A 21,751-nucleotide genomic window follows, 5' to 3' on the forward strand; every position below is an offset into this window, starting at 1 on the left:
GTGAGATAAGAATGACTGTTCTTAATTTCGGGGTCACATTTGACCAAATATGGCATGAAGGTGTTCTGGGGAAACTAAAGTCAATGCAAATTGGGTTCACTGGTTGGAGCTGATACAGAGGAAGATAATTGGCAATGTTACCATTTCAGACATCCCCACTATCAAGATCCTGGGATCACCACTGACCAGAAACTGAGGTAAAAAATGAGGTCTGCAGATGCTGGAGATCATAGCTGCAAATGTGTTGCTGGTCAAAGCACAGCAGGTCAGGCAGCATCTCAGGAATAGAGAATTCGACGTTTCGAGCATAAGCCCTTCAGCAGAAACTGACGTAGACCAGCCACAAAAATACTGCAGGGAATTCAAGATGGCGGCAATCCAGTAGGTCTGATTTTGCTGAGCTCTACCCCAGAACCCAGACAAAGTGTGGCACTCACCCTCCCTTCACTGTTAAATTTGTTAAAAACAGTTTTTTTTCCTGACTCTTAGGCCTATTTTGCACCAGTTCTGAACAGTTTGGTGCAGTTTAGAAATGATGAAGGGGCAAGGACCATGGAGCTCGCATCAGGCAGGGACTGCCCTGCAGCAACGGGTGCATCCGTGGCCGTGGTGCTGGCCTCCGTAGCCACCCTGGAGGACTTACCTGCAGAGCAGAGTTTGATCTCAGCGTTTATAAAACTCTGAGAGAAGATTGATGCATTGATGGAGGAGACCTGGGCCAGGTGGGAATCGATGTCGGTCATGCTGCAGAAGCATGACCTGGAGATTCAGAGTCTCGGGCAGCATTTTTGTGGGGAATATAGCCATTTCTGATCATGCGGCACTGTACATGGAGGTTAAGGCCAGAGGTGGTGAGGCGGATTCCCGACATCAGCTTATAGACCCTTTCCTCCTGAAAGGTAGTAGGATTATAGAATATTTTTTGCAGGGGTTTAAAAGTTTTTGGGCTATCAATTCAGGTACAGCCAGCAACTCATCGGTGATGTGGAAGACTGCCAAGGCCTACACGCGGGGTCTGATTATTTCTTACTCTGTGACCCAGAAATGAAAGAGAGGAGAACAGCAACGCCTGCTCGAGGCTTGACTGAAGGCAGCTGAGCTAGCATACTTTGATAGGCCGTCTACAACGCAATACAGCAGATTACAGCCCTTAGGGCCACTTTGAATACTGCACTTACCCAAACAGCAAAGAGACAAATCTCTTTTATGAAAAAGAGATTATTTGAGTACGGTGATAAGCCGTGTAGATATTTAGCGTTCTTGACCAGAAAGAAGAATGCTCCCCAATCTATTACATCCATTAGACAGAGTGCAGGTACTCTGACTTGCAATGCCAAAAAAATTAATGAAGCATTTAGAAGTTATTTTGAGCTGTATCAGTCGGAAGGCTGCGAGGATAGAATAAAGAAGGTCGAGGCCTTTTTTAAATCTTGGACCTTTCGGGTGTAACCACAGAGCAGATGTCCTTTTTGAGTGCCCTGTCCTCTGACAATTCAGGAAGTGCAGGAGGTGGTAAGGCTGCTCCAGAGAGGTAAAGCGCCCGCGGCAGATGGATTTCAAAGTGAGTTTTATAAGGTGTTTGTAAACAAGCTGGCCGGGCCACTCTTGGATATATATAATTACTCATTCCTCCCAGCTTCTTTGAGAGAAACAAATACCTCTCTTCTCCTTAAGAAAAGGAGAACCCCAGAAGATTGCACTTGGTACTGAACATGGATTTTAAAATCCTGTTGAAAATGCTGACATTAAGGCTGGAGAAGGTATTGCCTTTTATTGTAAAGGAGGACCAGACAGGTTTTACTAAGGGTCGTAGGTCTACCAACAATATTAGAAGAGTATTAAATATGGTCCAAATATGGATCCCAATATAACGGCCCCAGAGATAGGGTCAGGCAGGAATAAAATTACTCTTCATGCAGCTGATGTCCTTCTCTTTTTAACCAATCCAATGACATCTGTGTCCCACTTAATACAAGTGATTAATCTATTTGGTTTGTTTTCAGGGTATAAAATTAATTTTATGAAATCAGGGGCCATGCCTGAGGGGGGTCTTACCAATATGTCCAACTTTGAGAATGGAACCTATTTCTCCTTTCGGTGGTCACAGGGAGGTTTTCTGTTTTTTCATTACCCCAGTTATCAATTATATAAAACCAATTGCATGCAGCTGCTGGAGAAAATTAGGCAGGACCTTCGGCACTGGGAAGACCTTCCCATATCTTGGTTGGGTAGAACAGCTTTGGTTAAGATGAATGTTCTTCCTTGTTTATTATATCCCATGAGAATGTTCCCCTTGACGCTGCCAAGGCAAACACCACGCAGACTTTATAGCTGGCTTGGATCTTTTATTTGGCATCATTCCTGGAATGGCGGGACTACCTTATGCTGAAAGACTGGAGCGACTGGGCTTGTATACCCTTGAGTTTAGAAGACTGAGATGGGATCTGATTGAGACATATAAGATTATGAAAGGATTGGACACTCTGGAGGCAGGAAACATGTTTCCGCTGATGGGTGAGTGCCAAACCAGAGGACACAGCTTAAAAATACGGGTAGAAACTTCTTCACCCAGAGAGTGGTGGCTGTGTGGAATGTGCTGCCCCAGAGGGCAGTGGAGGCCCCGTCTCTGGATTCATTTAAGAAAGAGTTGGATAGAGCTCTCAAGGATAGTGGAATCAAGGGTTATGGAGATAAGGCAGGAACAGGATACTGATTAAGGATGATCAGCCATGATCATATTGAATGGTGGTGCAGGCTCGAAGGGCAGAATGGCCTATTCCTGCACCTATTGTCTATTGTCTATTGTCTATCAACAACAGCCTCTTATTAAGCTGGATAAATTGCAGCTTTCGCAAGAAAGTGGGGGAGGGGTTAGATCTAGATTTTCCGGGCGTTAGGAAGTACCAACTGCGTTCCTTCTTATCCTATGTGGCTGAATGGGTCTGTCGGGATCTGCGATCAATTTGGTTAGACATTGAGGCCTCCCAGACAAAATGCCCCCTCATTAACTTGTTGTTTATGGACAAGATGACAACTGTTATGGATCACTGTAAAAACCGGATTGTCCTAAATGCAGTTAAAACATGGAGAATGATGCAGCAGGGCAAGGGCAATTTACAAAAAAACTTCCCCTTTTGCTCCTATAGTAAGAATGCTGGGATTTCAGCCAGGTTTGATGGACTCTGGCTTTAAGCTTTGGAAGTCTAGAGGAATCTCCTGTTTGGGAGATCTATTTGATGAGGAGGTCATGGTGTCCTTCGAACAGCTGTGTCGGAAGTTCGAGCTACCTAGGAAGGATTTCTTCCATTACTTCTAAGTTAGAGACTTCATACAAAAAAAGACCACATTGATGGTCAATCTTTACAAATCGGACAAGGAGAGGAGAATGCTCCAGTCAGCAGGCTCCCCTCGGTTAGCTCTCTTTATCATGTGCTAAGTAGTAACGTGGCACGGAGAGGCTATATAAAACCTGGATTCAAGAATTAGGGGTGGAAATCTCTTTAGAGATGTGGGAAGACATTTGGGAAAATATTAGGAAGATCTTGATTTGTAACAGGACTCAGGCTATTCAGCTGAAGGTACTCTATAGGACCCACTTGGCACCAGAATGGCTTGCGAAGTGTGGAGTGTCCCCAATGTGTCCCAAGTGCAAAGTGGAGGTTAGTATTCTTACTCATTGCTTGTGGTCATGCCACAAGATTCGCAAGAGTTGGGATGACGTAGCAAGTGCTTTGGCAAAGGTTTTGGGAACTGAGGTTGGATTGGACCCAATGTCCCTTCTTTTGTCTCTTCCTTCCCTGGATGTGCATGGGAAGAAATTGTTTAATATCCTTTCTTTCTGACTAGGAAGAACATTTTAATGAACTTGGTGTCGGAAAATCCCCCAGGACTCTGGATGGCATAGGATAGTCATGAAACACATCCCTCTGGACTTCCTTATGAGGATTGTGCACCAGAAAACGGAATTTTTCTATCGAACATAGCGGCCCTTTTTAAATTATAACAATGTAGCCATATCAGCTATACTATCCAGGGTCTTTGTTTGGCCATGAGGACTGTGTCTGTTGGTTGGGGGCCCCTGAGAGGAAGAATCCTGTACAAATACAGGTCTACTCACTACTGCTCCCAGTGTTAGGGAGCTATGATGAGATTGCGCTGAGTGTAGTAACTTAATTGAATGTAACTTAAGCTACCTTGTTATAACTCGTATAATTTTATTTTGTCTGTTTATTTATTTTGCTTCTTTCTCTTTGGTTATTTATTGAACTGTAGTTTTTATAGTTCTTTTCTATGTTTTGGTAGTCTGTGGAGTAGAGTAGTAGTTTGTTTTAGATTAGATTAGATTGTTTACTGTGTGGAAACAGGTCCTTTGGCCCAATAGGTCCACACCGACCCGCTGAAGCGCAACCACCCAGACCCATTCCTCCACATTTACCCCTTCACCTAATACAGGCAATTTAGCATGGCCAATTCACCTAACCTGCACATTTTTGGACTGTGGGAGGAAACCGGAGCACCTGGGGTAACCACGCAGACAGGGGGGGAATTTTCAAACTCCACACAGACAGTTGCCTGAGGTGGGAATTGAACCCAGGTCTCTGGCACTGTGAGGCAACAGTGCTAACCATTATGCCACCGTGCTTATTGTCTGGTTTATTTTTATATTGTTGTTGTTATATTATAAAGTTGTCATACTATTTTGTACTAGTTTTGTAATTTTGTAAAAAAACCTAAAATCCTTTTGTTTCAATAAAAATATTTATAAAAAATACTGCAGTTACAGGAGCAAGTCAGAGGCTAAGAATCCTGCAGTGAATAATTCACCTTCTGACACCATCCTGATCATCACATGGGTATTGCCTCCACAAACATTCACTCTGTCCACCAGTGACATCAGTAGTAGCAGTATGTACCATCTACAAAATGCGCTGCAGAAATTCACCAGGGATCCTTAGACAGCACCTTCTAAACCTATGACTAGAGCCGGACAAGTGCAAATAAGTCTGGTTAAATATCTGTCTCACTATTTTGTAAAGGTATGACCGATATTTAATTTAACTGCTCCTCACCTACCCTGTCACACTGGGCATGGTGGTGATTGCGAGAATGAGGTGAGTAGAAAGTTAGATATTGACTGTATAGAATGAAGCTACAGGAACTCTAGTGTAGCCAGATCTAGAACTACAGTCCAAAACATTGACAGTTCCAAATGCTGTAGAGTAAATGATCACAGCTCTGAATTGATGTGCTATTGATTCACACTCACACAGCTACAGGAGTCTTTGTACAAGCTCAATCAGTCAAACCAACCTAGGTCCTCTCGCCTCTAGTCACCCTACTGCCTCCTTCTTTACCTCACAAACCCCTCCAGTACCGTCTATCCTATTCCTTACACACCTTACATGCAAATTACTCACCCACCCTCAACATCAAGCCTGTCTGATACTGGCCGGACCGATATATTGGATCCCAATCTAGGCCAATGTTTCTTTATGTGACCAAGTAACATGTTTATTTTCATGGTACTCCCATAAAGTACCTTGTGGCATTTTATTATGTTGCAGACATATAAGTATGTTGTTTTATGCAATTTGCTGGAAATAGACCACAGATTAAAAGTAATATGAACAGTTGTTAATTTTAAAGACAGCAGTTGGATTATTCATGAATTCTAATTAGCTTCGAGTTAACGCCTGCTTACATTATGTGGCTGAGAACCAAACTTAAAAAGTTGGGCTATCACAACTAATTCGCTCTGCTTTATAATGCCTAAAATATCATTCTTAATTATAATCCAGACCTCAAAAAACTTTCAATATTTGTAAGTTAAATTCATAGTGATTTTGACATATCTTTCAAAATGCTATCAAATTCTGTCATGATGCTTTCTACATAATATGATGTGGGGGTAATTGCTGATATATTCTATTTTGTTCAAAATACACACAATCTGCTGGCAATCAATCCATGTAACATTTTATAAATTCCTTCTTTGGAAATAGAACCAGTCCGGCTCAAGATTGGGATATAGACACCTAATCTCTAACCTCATACATTTAATACATTGTCTGAGCTGAGATGTCACCTTGTTTTTTATAAAATCTTAAGTTATCCTGAGAGTATGTTTTGAAAGAATTTCTGGAATTTACATATTAATGAACTGAAACCTGTAACCCATTCTAAAAGATGGAAGTCTTAACAGCAATCTAGTTTTGTTCACTGTATCACATCAGTTGCATGTGTGACACTGTGACCTTTTGCTATAAATTCTGTCTTATGATCTTGCTCCACAGCTACCTGATGAAGGAGCAGCACTCCGAAAGCTAGTCCTTCCAAATAAACCCGTTGGACTATAACCCGGTGTTGTGATTTTTAACTTTTTCCACAGAATAAGAAGTAACAACATTGATTTTTGTGTTTGTTTAGAATTCTTCCAGAATAACAGATTATACTTTGAAGACAGAAAGGAGCCCATTCTACCAAATCAAGAACATACATATACATGGAATATCACAGAAGAAATGGGACCATCAACATCTGATCCTCAATGCCTTACCTACATCTATTCTTCTGATATTGATGTAATAAAAGATTTCCACACTGGATTGATTGGAGCTCTACTAATCTGTAAACCTGGTAATGTTCTTGTTGTATTTTGCTGAAACTTTTATCCATTTACCCTTGACATGTATTTCTGGATCCATGTAGTTTGATGTTCTGGACAATATATAGGTGCTAATTTGCTTGCTGTCTGATTGCTTAATCATCAGTCCCAACGTAGGTTGCTCTCCAGTAGAATGGAAACTAGCAACCTTAGTTTGTGGGAACTCCAAGAGGGGATGTCACTTGAGGGTCTAACAATTCTTTAGCTCTTGTGTTTGAAAGTCTTTAACAACAATAGGTTGTATGTTTAACATGGAAGAAACATTCCATAGGACTTCACAGAGGCAAAATGAAGAAACAAAGGCGGAGATAGTGGTAAGAATGATGAAAAACTCAATCAATAAGGTAAAGCTATTGTTTTATGAAGATCTTAAATCAGGCAAGGGAAAAGACAAGATCGAGGAATATTATAGTGTGTGAAAATGGGTGATTAAAGGAAATCACTAGTTAGGGAAGAGAAAAGCTGAACAAGGTACTGAAACCAAATGAAGGGAAGGTTTTTATTGGGGGGAGATAGTGTGAAAGCACACTTGGCATGAGATGATAGTAGTGAAAGAGACTACAAGTTGGTATGGCTATGGATTGGGGCGACTGGAAACAGGGCACAAGAATGTTGTCTTAAATGTATTATTAAACCATCTACTTACAGGACTTTTGGATGAATACTTTATGGTGGTATGGTTTAGTTGTATGGGGTGTGTGGGGGAGGAAGTCTTGAAGATGAATACTTTTGGAATGAGAATCATTCGTGTATTCTTGTGTTAGGACGCTGAAGGGAATTGTTGAGATTGCTGAGGGAGTAGGGGGGAATGCACCATTTTTAAGAGATACAGGAGAGACAATAAAGCATGCATTATCCCTCCTATTTTTGTGCATGTGGTATTACTCTGATTGCCACTACTGACATCTCATGGTATCTACCTTCTCTGCCAACATGTTGTAGAGAGCAACAGCTGTTTGATGTGGATTGCTGTTACAAATTCTTTGCTTGAACCTATTCTAGGGTCTGTTTAATGATCAATGGTCAAAATTTTTATCTTAATGTGCTTGTGGGATGTGGGTGTCACTGACGCCAGCCTTTGTCCACCACCTGCTGGATAGTAACTCTGGGCTGCTTTTACAAGGTGCTGGGGAATGGTATATTCCTCCTTGTGAATACCTATACAGGCGATTGTGTCCATATGGTACACTGGCTCAGTGGTTAGCACTGCTGCCTCACATCGTCAGTGTTTGATTCAGCCTCAGGCAACTGTCTGTGTGGAGTTTGCACATTCTCCTCGTGTCTGTGTAGATCTCTTTTTGGTGCTCTGGTTTCCTCCCACAATCCAAAGATATGCCAATTAGGTGAATTGACCATGCTAAATTGCCCATAGTATTCAGGGATGTGTAGGTTAGGTGCATTAGTCAGGGGTAAACGTAGAGTCATAGGATAGGGGAATGGGTCTAGGTGGATTACTCTTTGGATAGTCCATGTGGACTTGTTGGGCCAAATGGCCTGTTTCCACACTGTAGGGATTGTATAATGATTCTCAGGTAGACAAGCTAACTGATGTGGTCAGATGGACAGCTCATTAATCATACTAAGTTTCAGTGTGGGAGTTAAAAGTGCCTGTGGTCTAAAACTGATAACATTAGTGCTGATTCTTGTTAAGCCTACCTTCTCCATTCGCCTGATTCATTGCTGAGTTAGCAATAAGGTGAAGTTGTTGAAAGTGAGGACAAACTGGGAGCTGAAGAACAAATCAAATGCAATGCAAGTGGTGCCACATCTATGGGGTGGGCACCAATATTTTGGCGGGAAGTTTGCTAGAGCCCTTTGGGAGCATTTAAACTAGATTGACAGGGGGATAGGAACCACAGCTACAGATCAGATGATGAAGTAGGTGGTGAACAGCCAGATATAGCGTGCAGAGTGTCTGTGAGGAGGGATGGGCACTTGATAGAGCAAAGTTGCAGTCAGTGTGATGGATTGAGGTGTGTCTATTTTAATGCAAGAAGTATCAGGAATAAGGGTGATGAATGTGGAGCATAGAGCAGTATTTGGAACTATGAAGCTGTGGTCATCACAGAGACTTGGAGATCACAAGGGTAGGAATGGTTGTTGGATGTTACAGGGTTTAGATGTTTCAAAAGGAATTGGGGGTGGAGGGTAAAAGAGGTGGAGGAGTGGCTTGCTAATCAGAGATAGTATCACAACTGCAGAAAGAGAGGTCGTCGAGGAGGGTTTGTCTACAGAGTCAGTATGGGTGAAAGACAGAAACAGGAAAGGAGCAGTCACTTTATTGGGAATTTTCTACAGATCCCCCAGTAACAATGAAGATGTTGTGGAGAACATTAAAAAGCAGATTTTGGAAAGGTGCAGAAGTGACAGGATTGTTGTCATGGGTGACTTTAACTTCCCTAATATTGATTGGAGCCTCCCTAAATCAAATAGATTGGATGGAGCAATTTTTGTGAGATGTGTCCAGGAAAGGTTTCTGACTTAATATGTAGATGGGCCAACTAGAGGGGAGGCCATATTGGATTTGGTATTTGGCAATGAACCATGCCAGGTGTCAGATCTCTCGGTGGGACAGTATTTTGGTGATAGTGATCACAACTCCCTGACCTTTACTGTACTAATGGAGAGAGATTGGAACAGATGGTATGGGAAAATATTTAATTAGGAGAGGGGGAGCTACAATGCTCTTAGTAGGATCCAGGGTGCGTAAATTAGAATCAGATGTTTGCAAGGAAATGCATAACAGAAATGTGGACGTTATCTAGGACGCACCTGCTGATAGTGCTGGACAGATTTGTCCCACTGAGGCAAGGAAGGGATGATAGGGTGAAGGAACCTTGGGTGACAAAGGATATTGAACATCTAGTCAAGAGGAAAAAGAAAGTTTACTTAAGGTTTAGAGGGCAACGATCAGCCAGGGCTCTATGGTTACAAGGTAGCCAGGAAGGAACTGAAGAATGGACTTATGAGAGCAAGAAGGGGACATGAAAAAGCTTTAGCGGGTAGAGTCAAAGAGATGTACAGCATGGAAACAGGCCCTTCGGTCCAACCTGTCCATGCTGACCAGTTATCCCAACCCAATCTAGTCCCACCTGCCAGCACCTGGCCCATATTCTTCCAAACCCTTCCTATTCATATCCCCAACCAAATGCCTTTCAAATGTGGCAATTGTACCAGCCTCCACCACATCCTCTGGCAGCTCATTCCATACATGTAGCACCCTCTGTGTGAAAACGTTGCTCCGTAGGTCTCTTTTATATCTTTCCCCTCTCACCCTAAACCTATGCCCTCTAGGTCTGGACTCCCCGACTCCAGGGAAAAGACTGTCTATTTATCCTATCCATGCCCCTCATAGTTTTGTAAACTCTATAAGGTCACCCCCCCAGGCTACAACAATTCAGGGAAAACAGCCCCAGTCTGTTCAGAATCTCCCTATAGTTCGAATCCTCCAAACCTGGCAATATCCTTGTAAATCTTTTCTGAATCCTTTCAAGTTTCACAACATCTTTCCAATGGGAAGGAGACCAGAATTGCACGCAATATTCCAACAGTGGCCTAACCAATGTCCTGTACAGCCGCGACATGACCTCCCAACTCCTGTACTCAATACTCTGACCAATAAAGGAAAGCTTACCAAACACTTTCTTCTTTATCGTATCTACCTGCGACTCTACTTTCAAGGAGCTGTGAACCTGCACTCCAAGGTCTCTTTGTTAAGCAACGCTCCCTAGGATGTTACCATTAAGTGTATAAATTCTGCTAAGATTTGCTTTCCAAAAATGCAGCACCTCGCATTTTTCTGAGTTAAACTCCATCTGCCACTTCTCAGCCCATTGGCCCATCTGGTCAAGATCCTGTTGTAATCTGAGTTAACCTTCTTCGCTGTCCACTTCACCTCCAATTTTGGTGTCATCAGCAAACTTACTGACTATACCTCATATGCTCGCATCCAAACCATTTATGTAAATGACAAAAAGTAGAGGACCCAGCACCAATCCTTGTGGCACTCCACTGGTCACAGGCCTCCCGTCTGAAAAACAACTCTCCACCACCACCCTCTGTCTTCTACCTTTGAGCCAGTTCTCTATCCAAATGGCTAGTTCTCCCTGTATTTCATGAGATCTAACCTTGCTAATCAGTCTCCAATGGGGAACCTTGTTGCCCGCCTTACTGAAGTCCATATAGATCACATCTACTGCTCTGCCCTCATCAATCCTCTTTGTTACTTCTTCAAAAAACTCAATCAAGTTTGTGAGACATGATTTCCCACACATAAAGCCATGTTGACTATCCCTAATCAGTCATTGCCTTTCCAAATAAATGTACTTCCTGTCCTTCAGGATTCCTTCCAACAACTTTGTCCACACCGACATCAGGCTCACTGGTCTATAGTTCCCTAGCTTGTCCTTACCGCCCTTCTTAAACAGTGGCACCACGTTTGCCAACCTCCAGTCTTCCAGTACCTCACCTGTGACTATTGATGATACAAATATCTCAGCAAGAGGCTAGTAATCACTTCCCTAGCTTCCCACATAGTTCTAGGGTACACCTGATCAGGTCCTGGGGATTTTCCCACCTTTATGCATTTCAAGACATCCAGCACTTCCTCCTCTGTAATATGGACATTTTGTAAGGTGTCACCATCTATTTCCCTACAGTCTATATCTTCCATATCCTTTTACAAAGTAAATACTGATGCAAAATACTCATTTAGTATCTCCCCCATTTTCTGTGGCTTCACACAAAGGCTGCCCTGTTGATCTTTGAGGAGCCCTATTCTCTCCCTAGTTACCCTTTTGTCCTTAATGTATTTGTAAAAACCCTTTGGATTCTCTTTAATTCTATTTGCCAAAGCTATCTCATGTCCCCTTTTTGCCCTCTTGATTTCCCTTTTAAGTATACTCCTACTGCCTTTATACTCTTCTAAGGATTCACTCGATCTATCCTGTCTATACCTTACATAAGTATGCTTCCTTCATTTTCTTAACCAAATCCTCAATTTCTTTAGTCATCCAGCATTCCCTATACCTACCAGCCTTCCCTTTCACCCTAACAGGAATAGACTTTCTCTGGATTCTCATTATTTCATTTCTGAAGGCTTCCCATTTTCCAGCCACCCCATTACCAGCGAACATCTGCCCCCAATCAGCTTTTGAAAGTTTTTTGCCTAATACTGTCAAAATTGGCCTTTCTCCAATTTAGAACCTCAAATTTTAGATCTGGTCTATCCTTTTCCATCACTATTTTAAATCTAATAGAATTATGGTCGCTGGCCCCAAAGTGCTCCCCCAAGACACCTCAGTCACCTGCCCTCCCTTATTTCCCAAGAGTAGGTCAAACTTTGCACCATCTCTTGTAGGTACATTCACATACTGAATCAGAAACTTTTCTTGTACACACTTAACAAATTCCTCTCCATCTAAACCCTTAACACTATGGCAGTCCCAGTCTATGTTTGGAAAGTTAAAATCCCCTACCATAACCACCCCATTTTCTTACAAATAGCTGAGAGCTCCTTACAAGTTTGTTTCTCAATTTCCCTCTGACTATTAGGGGGTCTATAATACAATCCCAATAAAATGATAATCCCTTTCTTATTTCTCAGTCCCACCCAAATAACATTTTCTCTCTCTCTATCTCTCTCTCTCTCTCTCTCTTCTCCCTTTAAAAACTACTGTTGTTTTGACTATTTTTTCCAAAGTTCCAAAACAATGCAACAGCATACAAAACAGTGTTTGTTGTTCCTGGAATTTGATGAAATCACGTCCAGCACCTAAAATACCTCAAAAAAGGAGCAGCTGTTACAGCCAGAAAGTTTTCCCATCCTCCAACTTGGATTGCCCAGTATGCTTGAGGAAAGCCCTAAAGTATTCTACACTTAGGTGAGGAACAAGAGCATGGCCAGAGTGAGAGTAGGACCGATCAGGGATGATGGAGGGAACTTGTGCCTGGAGACCAAGGAGGTAGGGGAGGTCCTTAATGAACACTTTGCTTCAGTATTCACTACTGAGAGGGACCTTATCATTTCTGAGGACAGCGTGAAAAAGACTAATACACTCAAACAGGTTGATGTTAAGAAGGAGGATAGGCTAAACATTTTGAAGACATAAGGATAGATAAATCCCCTGGGCCAGACAGGATATACCCTAGGTTACTACAGGAAGGGAGGGAAGAAATTGTTATACCTTTGGCGATGATCGTTGCATCATCACTAGCCATTGGAGTAGTGCCAGATGATTAGAGGGTGGCAAACATTATTCCCTTGTTCAAGAAAGGTAATAGGGATAATCCCGGAAATTACAGACCAGTTAGTCTCACGTCTATGGTGGGCAAAGTATTGGAGAGAATTCAAAGAGACAGGATTTATGATTACTTGGAAAACCATAGTTTGATTAGAGATAGTCAGCATGGCTCTGTGAGGAGAAGGTCATGCATTACAAACCTTAATAAATTCTTTGAGAATATGACAAAATACATTGATGAAGTAGAGCAATGAATGTGGTGTACATGGATTTTAGTAAGGTGTTTGAAAAGGTTCCCCATGGTAGGCTCATTCAGAAAGTAAGGAGGCATGGGATATAGGGAATTTGGCTGTCTGGATACAGAATTGGCTGACTCATAGAAGACCGAGGGTAGTGGTTGATGGAAATTATTCAGCCTGGAGCTTGGTGACCAGTGGTGTTCCACAGGGATCAGTTCTGGGACCACTGCTCTTTGTGAATTTTATAAATGACTTGGATGAGGAAGTATAGGGTGAGTTAGTAACTTTGCTGATGATATGAAAGTTGGTGAAGTTGTGGATAGTGTGGAGGGCTGTTGTAGATTGCCCTCAAAGTTGCCACCCAAATTGATAGGTTTGTTAAGAAGGCATATCGTGTGTTGGCTTTCATTAGCAGGGGGATTGAGTTTTAGAGTTATATGCTGCAGCTCTATCGAGCCCTGGTTAGCCCACAGTTGGAATATTGTGTTCAATTCTGGTCACCTTATTATAGGAAAGACATGGAAGTTTTAGAGACGGTGCAGAGGAGATTTACCAGGATGCCGCCTAGATTGGAGGGCATGTCTTATGAAGAAAGTTCGAGAGAGCTAGGGCTTTTCTCATTAAAGTGAAGAAGGGTGAGAGATGACTTGATAGATGCGTGCAAGATGATGAGAGGCATAGATAGAGTGGATAACCAGAGAATTTCTCCCAGGGTGGAAATGTCAATCATGTGGGGACATAATTGTAAGGTGATTTGAGGAAGGTTTAGGGGAGTTGTGGCAGCCAGTCTTTTCAATGTTTGAGAAGGCAAACTGTAGGGCCACCATTGATTCACCTAATGTTGAACTATACTAAGTCCAGAGGTGAAAGGAGAGTTTAACTTGTATTTAGCAACAACAATAGATTTGCATCTGATATCTTTGTGGATAAATACAAAACTTCTATGGGGGTTCTCTTGTCCTAATGCCACAATATATCAGAAGATTAGCAGAGCCCTCAGATGTTGAGTAAGTGGTCACTTATGTGTCTCTGTCAGTCCTACAGTAAGGTCATAGCAAGAGATCAGAGGAGGGAAGTGTTCACAAAAGAAATTCCAGATGGTTATGTGATATACAGATGAAAACATTCCCAAATTTAATTCCTGAGTTATGCTAGTTTAGCTAGGCAGAATTTGAGGCATTTCACGCAGAGGGTGATGCATGTATGGAATGAGCTACCAGAGGGAGTGATGGAGGCTAGTACAATTGCAACATTTAAAAGGCATCTGGATGGGTATATGAATAGGAAGGGGTTGGAGGGATGTGGGCTGAGTGCTGGCAGGTGGGATTGAGATATTTGGTCGGCATGGACGGGTTAAACCGAAGGGCTGTTTCTGTCCTGTACATCTCTATGACTCTATTGTCAGAGGTCCGTTCTTTAGACAGAGAGTGGTGGGTGCATGAAATGCACTGCCAACAGTGGTAGTTGAATCAGATATATTAGACACATTGAAGTAATTCTTGGGTACGCACATGGAAGATAGTATAATGAAGGGTATGTAGATTAGTCTGATCTTAGAGTAGGATAAAAGGTCGGCACAACATCAAGGGCCGAAGGGCTTTTACTGTGCTGTTCTGTTCTATGTTTGATATTTCATCAATCACAGTAACAGTGTTGTTCCTTCTCTCTTTAGGTAGTTTGAGAAAGAATGGAAAGCAAATTGATTTTAAAGAAGAATTTGTTTTATTATTTTCAATATTTGATGAAAGTAAGAGCTGGTATGCGAACACAGAAAAGGCTCCAATCAAAATGTACTCCATCAATGGATTTATAAATGGCACCTTACCAGGTACATACTGCAAAGAGATTACTGTATGCTGACAGATAACTGCAGCAGTAACAGATTTCAAATTCATTACAAATGTAGAACTTTAGCTGAATTGACTGCAAAAGTCTAAATGCAGCTCCAGTACTAACTTAATCACGATTTGGTAGCCTGCCTGTGATCTGGCAGCCAGTCTTTTCAATATTTCAAAAGGCAAACTGTTGGGCTACCATTGAGTAAGTCATTGATTCACCTAACTTTGAACTATACTAAGCCCAGGGGTGAAAGGAGAGCTTAACTTGTATTGGCAACCAACAATAGATTTGCATCTGATATCTTTGTGGATAAATACAATACTTCTGTGAGGGTTCTCTTGTCCTAATACCACAGTATCATCAGAAGATTAGCAGAACCTCAGATGTTGAGTAAGTGGTCATTTATATGTTTCTGTTCAGTCCTGCAGTAATGTCATAGCAAGAGATCAGAGGAGGGAAGTGTTCACAAAGGAAATTCCAGATGGTTATGTGATATACAGGCAAACAAATTTCCAAATTTCCGAGTTGTGCTAACTTAGCTAGGCAGAATTTGAGGCATTTTAACTGATCTCAGTGTGCTGAGAAAATGTGTTTCTTGATAGAAAATGAAAGCCAGAAGAAAGAAATGAAATACTTACCATTTGTTATCAGCAATTTATGAAAGGTGCCTCGTTAAATCATCAAACACCAATTTCACCCATCTTGGGTTACAGATAGAGAATATCTGGGGCAGGCACAGGAAAATCTCTAACAAGTAGAAGAATTGTAGCAGTCAATGCATTTGTCTAAGCTTGAATAGAGTTGGAGAGAAAATTGATGGGCGGAAGGAATGAAAAGGAGGCAAGACAATTGCAAATTAACTTCTTAAATAAAAAAAACAGAAAGTACTGTAGAAACTCAGCAGATCTGCGGAGAGAGAAAAAAACAGTTAACATTTAGAGTCCTATATTCTTCATCCAAGTATTTAACCTTCAATATTTCACCTGGCAGGCTTTTCAGAACAACAGCAAGTTCAAGATGGTTCTTACTCCCTCAACCAACCTTGTTCATATTTATATATACAGATTGAACTAACCAGCCACGGACAGTTTACACATGTTGTTTTGTAACTTTGAACGATAACAAATCTTTTTATTTCCCAGAAAGTAATTGTAGAGGTTTGTAGCATGGAAACTTGTCCATGCCACCCAGGTTTGGCAAGTAATCTGGTCCCATTTGCCTGCATTTGGCCCATATCCCTCCCTACCTATCCCATCCATGTACTATCCAAATGTTTCTTAAATGACAAAATTGTACTCGCCTCCACCACTACCTCTGACAGCCTGTTCCAGACACTCAGCACCCTCTGTGTGAAAGTTATGGAGCCATTTAATATTCCTACAATCTAGTGTACATTTCTCTCATGAATCTATAACCAACGCTTTTCAAAGGTGGCATGGAGAAATGGAGGAACTTTGTGGACAGTGATGAAAGTTAGGATTATCACTCTGAAGCCACAGTACTCCACTTCTATAACACTTTGGCCTTCCATCTGCCCCAGCAAGGTTCTTATTATCAATGGATACTCATGAATTCCTGGAATTATAATGATGTTTGTTCAGCGGTCTATTATCATTTTTCTCCCACAGGTTATTAGTAAATATGGAGTTAATGGACCCTCCATGTTTTGAAGTAAACTATTTTTCTCAGAGTTGTGCCTGTCTCCACTGTTACAGTTGGATGTTGGATAACTGTTATTGAAGTTCAAGCCTCTCCTCTGGTTACTCACTCTGTGTTCCTAGAAGCAAGGAGCCATCTTGTCATAAGGATCTTTACCAGGAAGGCTAACAACAGCTTTTTTTTCCCCAGCTCGTAAATCAGTTGCTCTTACCACAAGATTTCTCCCAGTATCGCTGACATGTATCTGTGCAAGTGTGAACAAAGCTTTCCATCGTCACTTGACAGGCTTAGCTTAGAGATGACCAATTCCCTGGATTCTAAACAGGGCTCATTGGTATTGCAAATGACAGTTTACACCTACTATTATTGTAAATCTTGGTAGAAAGGCAATGTCTGACAAAACATATGTTTCAGGCCTGAACATTAGATGTCCAAAAAAGAATCTCACATTGAGAAAGACTATCACATTTCTAGGAAGGTTTTATATCTCTTGAAAGAATAGGTTAAAAATTTAAGTGTCACAGAATTGGTAAGTTTTGTGATATTTTAGTACTGCAGTTAGTTGGAGGAGATATTTATTCTCTATATTGTTTCTATTACAGAACTTAGTGTATGTACTCATGATGCCATTACATGGCATTTAATTGGAATGAGCTTGGATCCTGAAATCTTCTCTATTCATTTCAATGGTCAAGTCCTATTGCAGAATAATCACAGAGTGTCATCTATTGGCCTGACACCAGGCTCATCTGTCACAGCTCAGATGTCTCCTACTCAAGTTGGAAAATGGCTACTCTCTTCTCAAGTGCAACATCATCGCCAGGGTAAATAAAAAATGAAATATTCAAGTTTAGAATGATACTTTTTATTGAAATAATGCTTTGTGAAAGGAGTTATGTTCATGATAATGACATATTACCAAATAAGGTAATTAACCACTTCCTAATTTTTCCAATCTTAACTCAAGTGTACAATAGGTAAGAGTTTAGCGAGAGGTAGCAAAGTGCTCTACGAAATTGCAATTGGTTCCAAGGTTGGCAGGTCTATGTGCAGCTAAAACATCTTATCCATAGATTTCTCAAAGTTCCTTTGATTGTTCATGCTGTCCTTCAGCATTGAGATACTGGAGCAGAATTAGACATTTGGTGTATCGAGTCTGCTTTGTCATATAATCATAGCTCATATATTTCTCAACCACACTCTCTTGCCTTATACCAATAACCCTTGATCCCCTTACTAACCAATAACCTATTTTTCTCTGTCTTAAAAACATTCAATGACTTCATCCCTGCAGCCCTCAGCAGCAATGAATTCCACAGAGTCACCACCCTCTGGCTGAAGAGATTCCTTGTCATCTCAGCTCTAAAGGATCATCCCTTCATTCTGAGGCTGTGCCCTCACAACCTAGCCTCTCCTAACTTGGTCTTTGATGACAGCGCACACCCACCCCCCCTCATTCTTCTAAACTCCATTGAGCATTGACGCAGGTCTTTAGCTGCTCCTCATATCACAATAGTAGTCATGATTTGGAGATGCCAGTATTGGATTGGGGTGTACAAAATTAAAAATCATACAACACCAGGTTATAGTCCAACAGGTTTAATTGGAAATACACTAGCTTTCGGAGTGCCTGATGAAGGAGCAGTGCTCCGAAAGCTAGCGTGCTTCCAATTAAACCTGTTGGACTATAACCTGGTGTTGTGTGATTTGAAACTCACATCACAAGGTCTTCATTCCCAGGACCCCTTCCAAGGCCAGCACAGAAAACCAAACTGCTCACAATATCTCAAATGCAATCTGAGCAGAGCCTGACACCGCCTCAACATCCCTGCCCTTGTATTATAACCATATTGAGATGAATGCTAACATTGCCTTTGCATTCCTAACTGCCAACTGAACCTATATATTAAATTTAATCCTAAACTAGGACTCCTAAGTCCCTTTTGAGAATGTGTTGCTGGAAAAGCACAGCAGGTCAGGCAGCTTCCGAGGAGCAGGAGAATCGAAGTTTCAGGAATAAGTCCTTCATTCATTCCTGATGAAGGGCTTATGCCTGAAATCTCGATTCTACTGCTCTTTGGATGCTGCCTGACCGGCTGTGCTTTTCCAGCAATTCGCTCTCAAATATGATTTGCAGTCCTAAGTCACTTTGTATTTCAGATTTCTGAAGCTCTCCCTCCCAAGTGCAGGGTGTATTCTTTCATAATGAGATCACCGCCCCCTGGAGGTTCTTTCACTTTAAGCTCCCATATTAAAGTTAAAAATCACACACCAGATTATAGTCCAATGGGTTTATTTTGAAGCACTAACTTTCGAAATGCTACCTCCTCATCAGGTGGTTGTGAGGCAGGACCATAATAAATTCTGTGTCTCATGGTCCTGCTTCACATCCACCTTGTGACAAGGCAGCGTTTCAAAAGCTAGTGCTTACAAATGAACCTGTTGGACTATAATCTGGTGTTGTGTGATTTTTAACTTTGTCCGCCCCAGTCCAAGACCAGTTCCTCCAAATCATGACTCCCTAGTTAAATCTGCTGCATTACACATCACCAAATCCAGAACTGTCTGTTCCCTAATAGGCTCCACAACAAGCTGCTGCAAATAAAACATCTTGTAAAGATTCTACTAATTCCTTTTTTTGGGATCTATGACTAACCTGGTTCTCCCAGTCCACCTGCATATTGAAGACCCTCCTGATTATTGTAGTAGTGCCTTTCTTACAGGACTTTCTAACTCCTGATTTATTTTCTTCTCTCGTCTTTTCACATTTTCTATGAAAGCATGTGCTGGTCTTGGAAAGGGTCCAGAGGAGGTTTACAAGAATGATCCTGACTACTGCTAGGAGCCCTTTACATAGGTCCCAACAAGATCTTTTCTCCTTTACAGTTCCTCAACTCTATCCAAACAGATTCTACACTTTTCAACTCTATATCCCTTCTTGCTATTGATTTAATTTCATTTCTTACTAACAAGTCAACTCTGGCCCCTCTGTCCAATAGCCTGTCATTTCAATAAGATGCACATCCTTAAATATTTAGTTTCCACCTTGCACAGATGTCTCTGTGATACCCACAATATTATACCAGTCAATTTCAATCTGTACTTGTTTCGAATATGGCGCCCTTTTAAGTACAACACCCTCGGTCCTGCGCTGACTGTCTGCCTTTCTCCTCGATGTCTCCTTATCTACTTTGACTGACGTTAGATTCCTAGACATTCAAATGCACCACACCTACCAGTTCTCCTTTATCAACTCTGCTTGTTATATCTTCAAAGAATTCTAGCAAATTTGTCAAACATGATTTGCCTTTCATAAAACTATGTTGACTCTGATTATGTTTAGCTTTTCTAAATATTCTGTGGTTTCTTCCTTAATAATGGGCTCTCGCACTTTCCAAATGACAACTGTTAGACTTACTGGTCTATAAGATTACTGCATTCTGTCTCCCTCCCTTCTTGATCAGAGCTGTCATTTTTAGTGGTTTTCCAATCCATTGGAACCCTCTCAAAATCCAGCGAATCCTGAGATATTTCGACCAGTACCTCCACTATCTCTGTATCCACTTCCTTTAAAACCCTTCAGTGCAGGCCATTAGGTCTTGGCAACGTGTCTGCTTTTAATCCCATTAGTTTGTCAAATATTTTGTTTCTCATGATAGAGACCGTTAGAAGTTCTTTCCCTCAATGAGCTTCTTGTTTATCTGTTACGTTTAGATGTTGACAGTGTCCTCCACCAGAAGGCCAATGCAAAATATTGGTTTGGATTGGCTGCCATTTCTCTGTTCCCCATTATTACTTCTCAGGTTTATTCATCCAAGGGACCCACATCTACTTTAGCTACTCTCTTTTTTTTCATATACCCATAGAGGTTCTTGCTATTTGTATTTACATTTCTTGCCAATTTACTTTTGTGAGCAGTTTTCTCCCATTTTATTTGATTGTTAGTAATCCACTGGTGATGCTTAAGAAAAATCCCAATCATGTGACCTACCAATAGTTTTTGCTGTTTTGTATCCATTTGTTTTATATTTAGATACTCTCCTTGATTGCCTTTGTTAACCACAGCTGATTCATCTTTTTCATCAAGTCCTTTTTGAACAGAATAACCCTTTTATGAAATCTCTGCCACTGCTGATCCACTGACCTTCCCCCTCAACCTGTTTTCCCAGTTTGCTTTAGACAAGTCTTTCTTCATTACTCTGTAATTGCCTTGACTTAAGTTGTGGACCCAGGTTGCTCATTCTCGAAGCAGATTTGAAGTTCTACCTTCTTATGATCAATGCATCTACTTTCTGTTGCACAGTTCTGTATATATTTTCTACAGCTTCCTATCACATATTGATTCTTGTTCACCCCTTCACTGTACTAAAGCTTCCACAGGCTTGTCATTTTAATTGTCCACCTTGCTCTCATATTAATATTTCTGTCTTTGGTCTACTTCACGGATCCAGTGAATCTCAATGTGAACACAAGGAATAGTACCTCATTTGTCAATTAGGCACTTTACACTCAGTGTTGAGTCTGGAAGGAAGTAACAATTTCATTTCCTCTGTGAATTTCAAAGTTGAATGCGAGTCAAGTCACTAACATAAACCAGAAAAGCCTTGGTCTTACTACTGAAGATCTTCATCAATGATTGAACAAGATTCAGCACCATTCATAACTCCTCAGGTACTGAAGCAGTCCATGTCCAAATGCAACAGGAACTGGACAATAGGTTTGGGCTGACAAGTGGCATGTAATGTTGCTGCAAAAATCGGGAAAGTGAGGACAGCGGATACTGAAGATCAGAGTTGAAGAGTGTGGTGCTGGAAAAGCACAGCCGGTCAGGCAGCAGCAGAGAAGCAGGAGAATCAATGTTTCAGGGCCTTCATCAGGAATGAGGCTTGTGGACCAAGGGGGTTAGAAATAAATTGAAGGGGGAATTGGTCTGGGGGCATGGTAGCTAGGATAGGGATAGGTAGATGAAGGTAGAGGACAGGTAGGACCATTCAAGAGGGTGGTGCCAAGCTGGAAGGTTGGGACTGGGATAGGGGGGAGAGGGGAAGTGGGGAGTCTGGTGAAATTCACATTAATTCCATGTGGTTAGAGGGTTCCAAGACAGACTT

General features: G+C 41.5%; 1 protein-coding gene across 1 annotated transcript in view; it reads left to right on the forward strand.

Moving 5' to 3' along the window:
• Positions 1–552: 552 nt before the first annotated feature.
• Positions 553–21,751, forward strand: part of f5 (coagulation factor V) — a 98,084-nt gene continuing 76,885 nt past the window's right edge. Inside the window, exons 1-4 of the mRNA XM_060832787.1 lie at positions 553–655; positions 6,427–6,636; positions 14,818–14,973; positions 17,246–17,467. Of these exons, the coding sequence (XP_060688770.1) occupies positions 553–655; positions 6,427–6,636; positions 14,818–14,973; positions 17,246–17,467 (691 nt within the window). The remainder of the gene's footprint in view (positions 656–6,426; positions 6,637–14,817; positions 14,974–17,245; positions 17,468–21,751) is intronic.

The sequence above is a fragment of the Hemiscyllium ocellatum genome, chromosome 12 (genome assembly GCF_020745735.1).
Source record: "Hemiscyllium ocellatum isolate sHemOce1 chromosome 12, sHemOce1.pat.X.cur, whole genome shotgun sequence".
Classification (NCBI taxonomy): Eukaryota; Metazoa; Chordata; class Chondrichthyes; order Orectolobiformes; family Hemiscylliidae; genus Hemiscyllium; species Hemiscyllium ocellatum.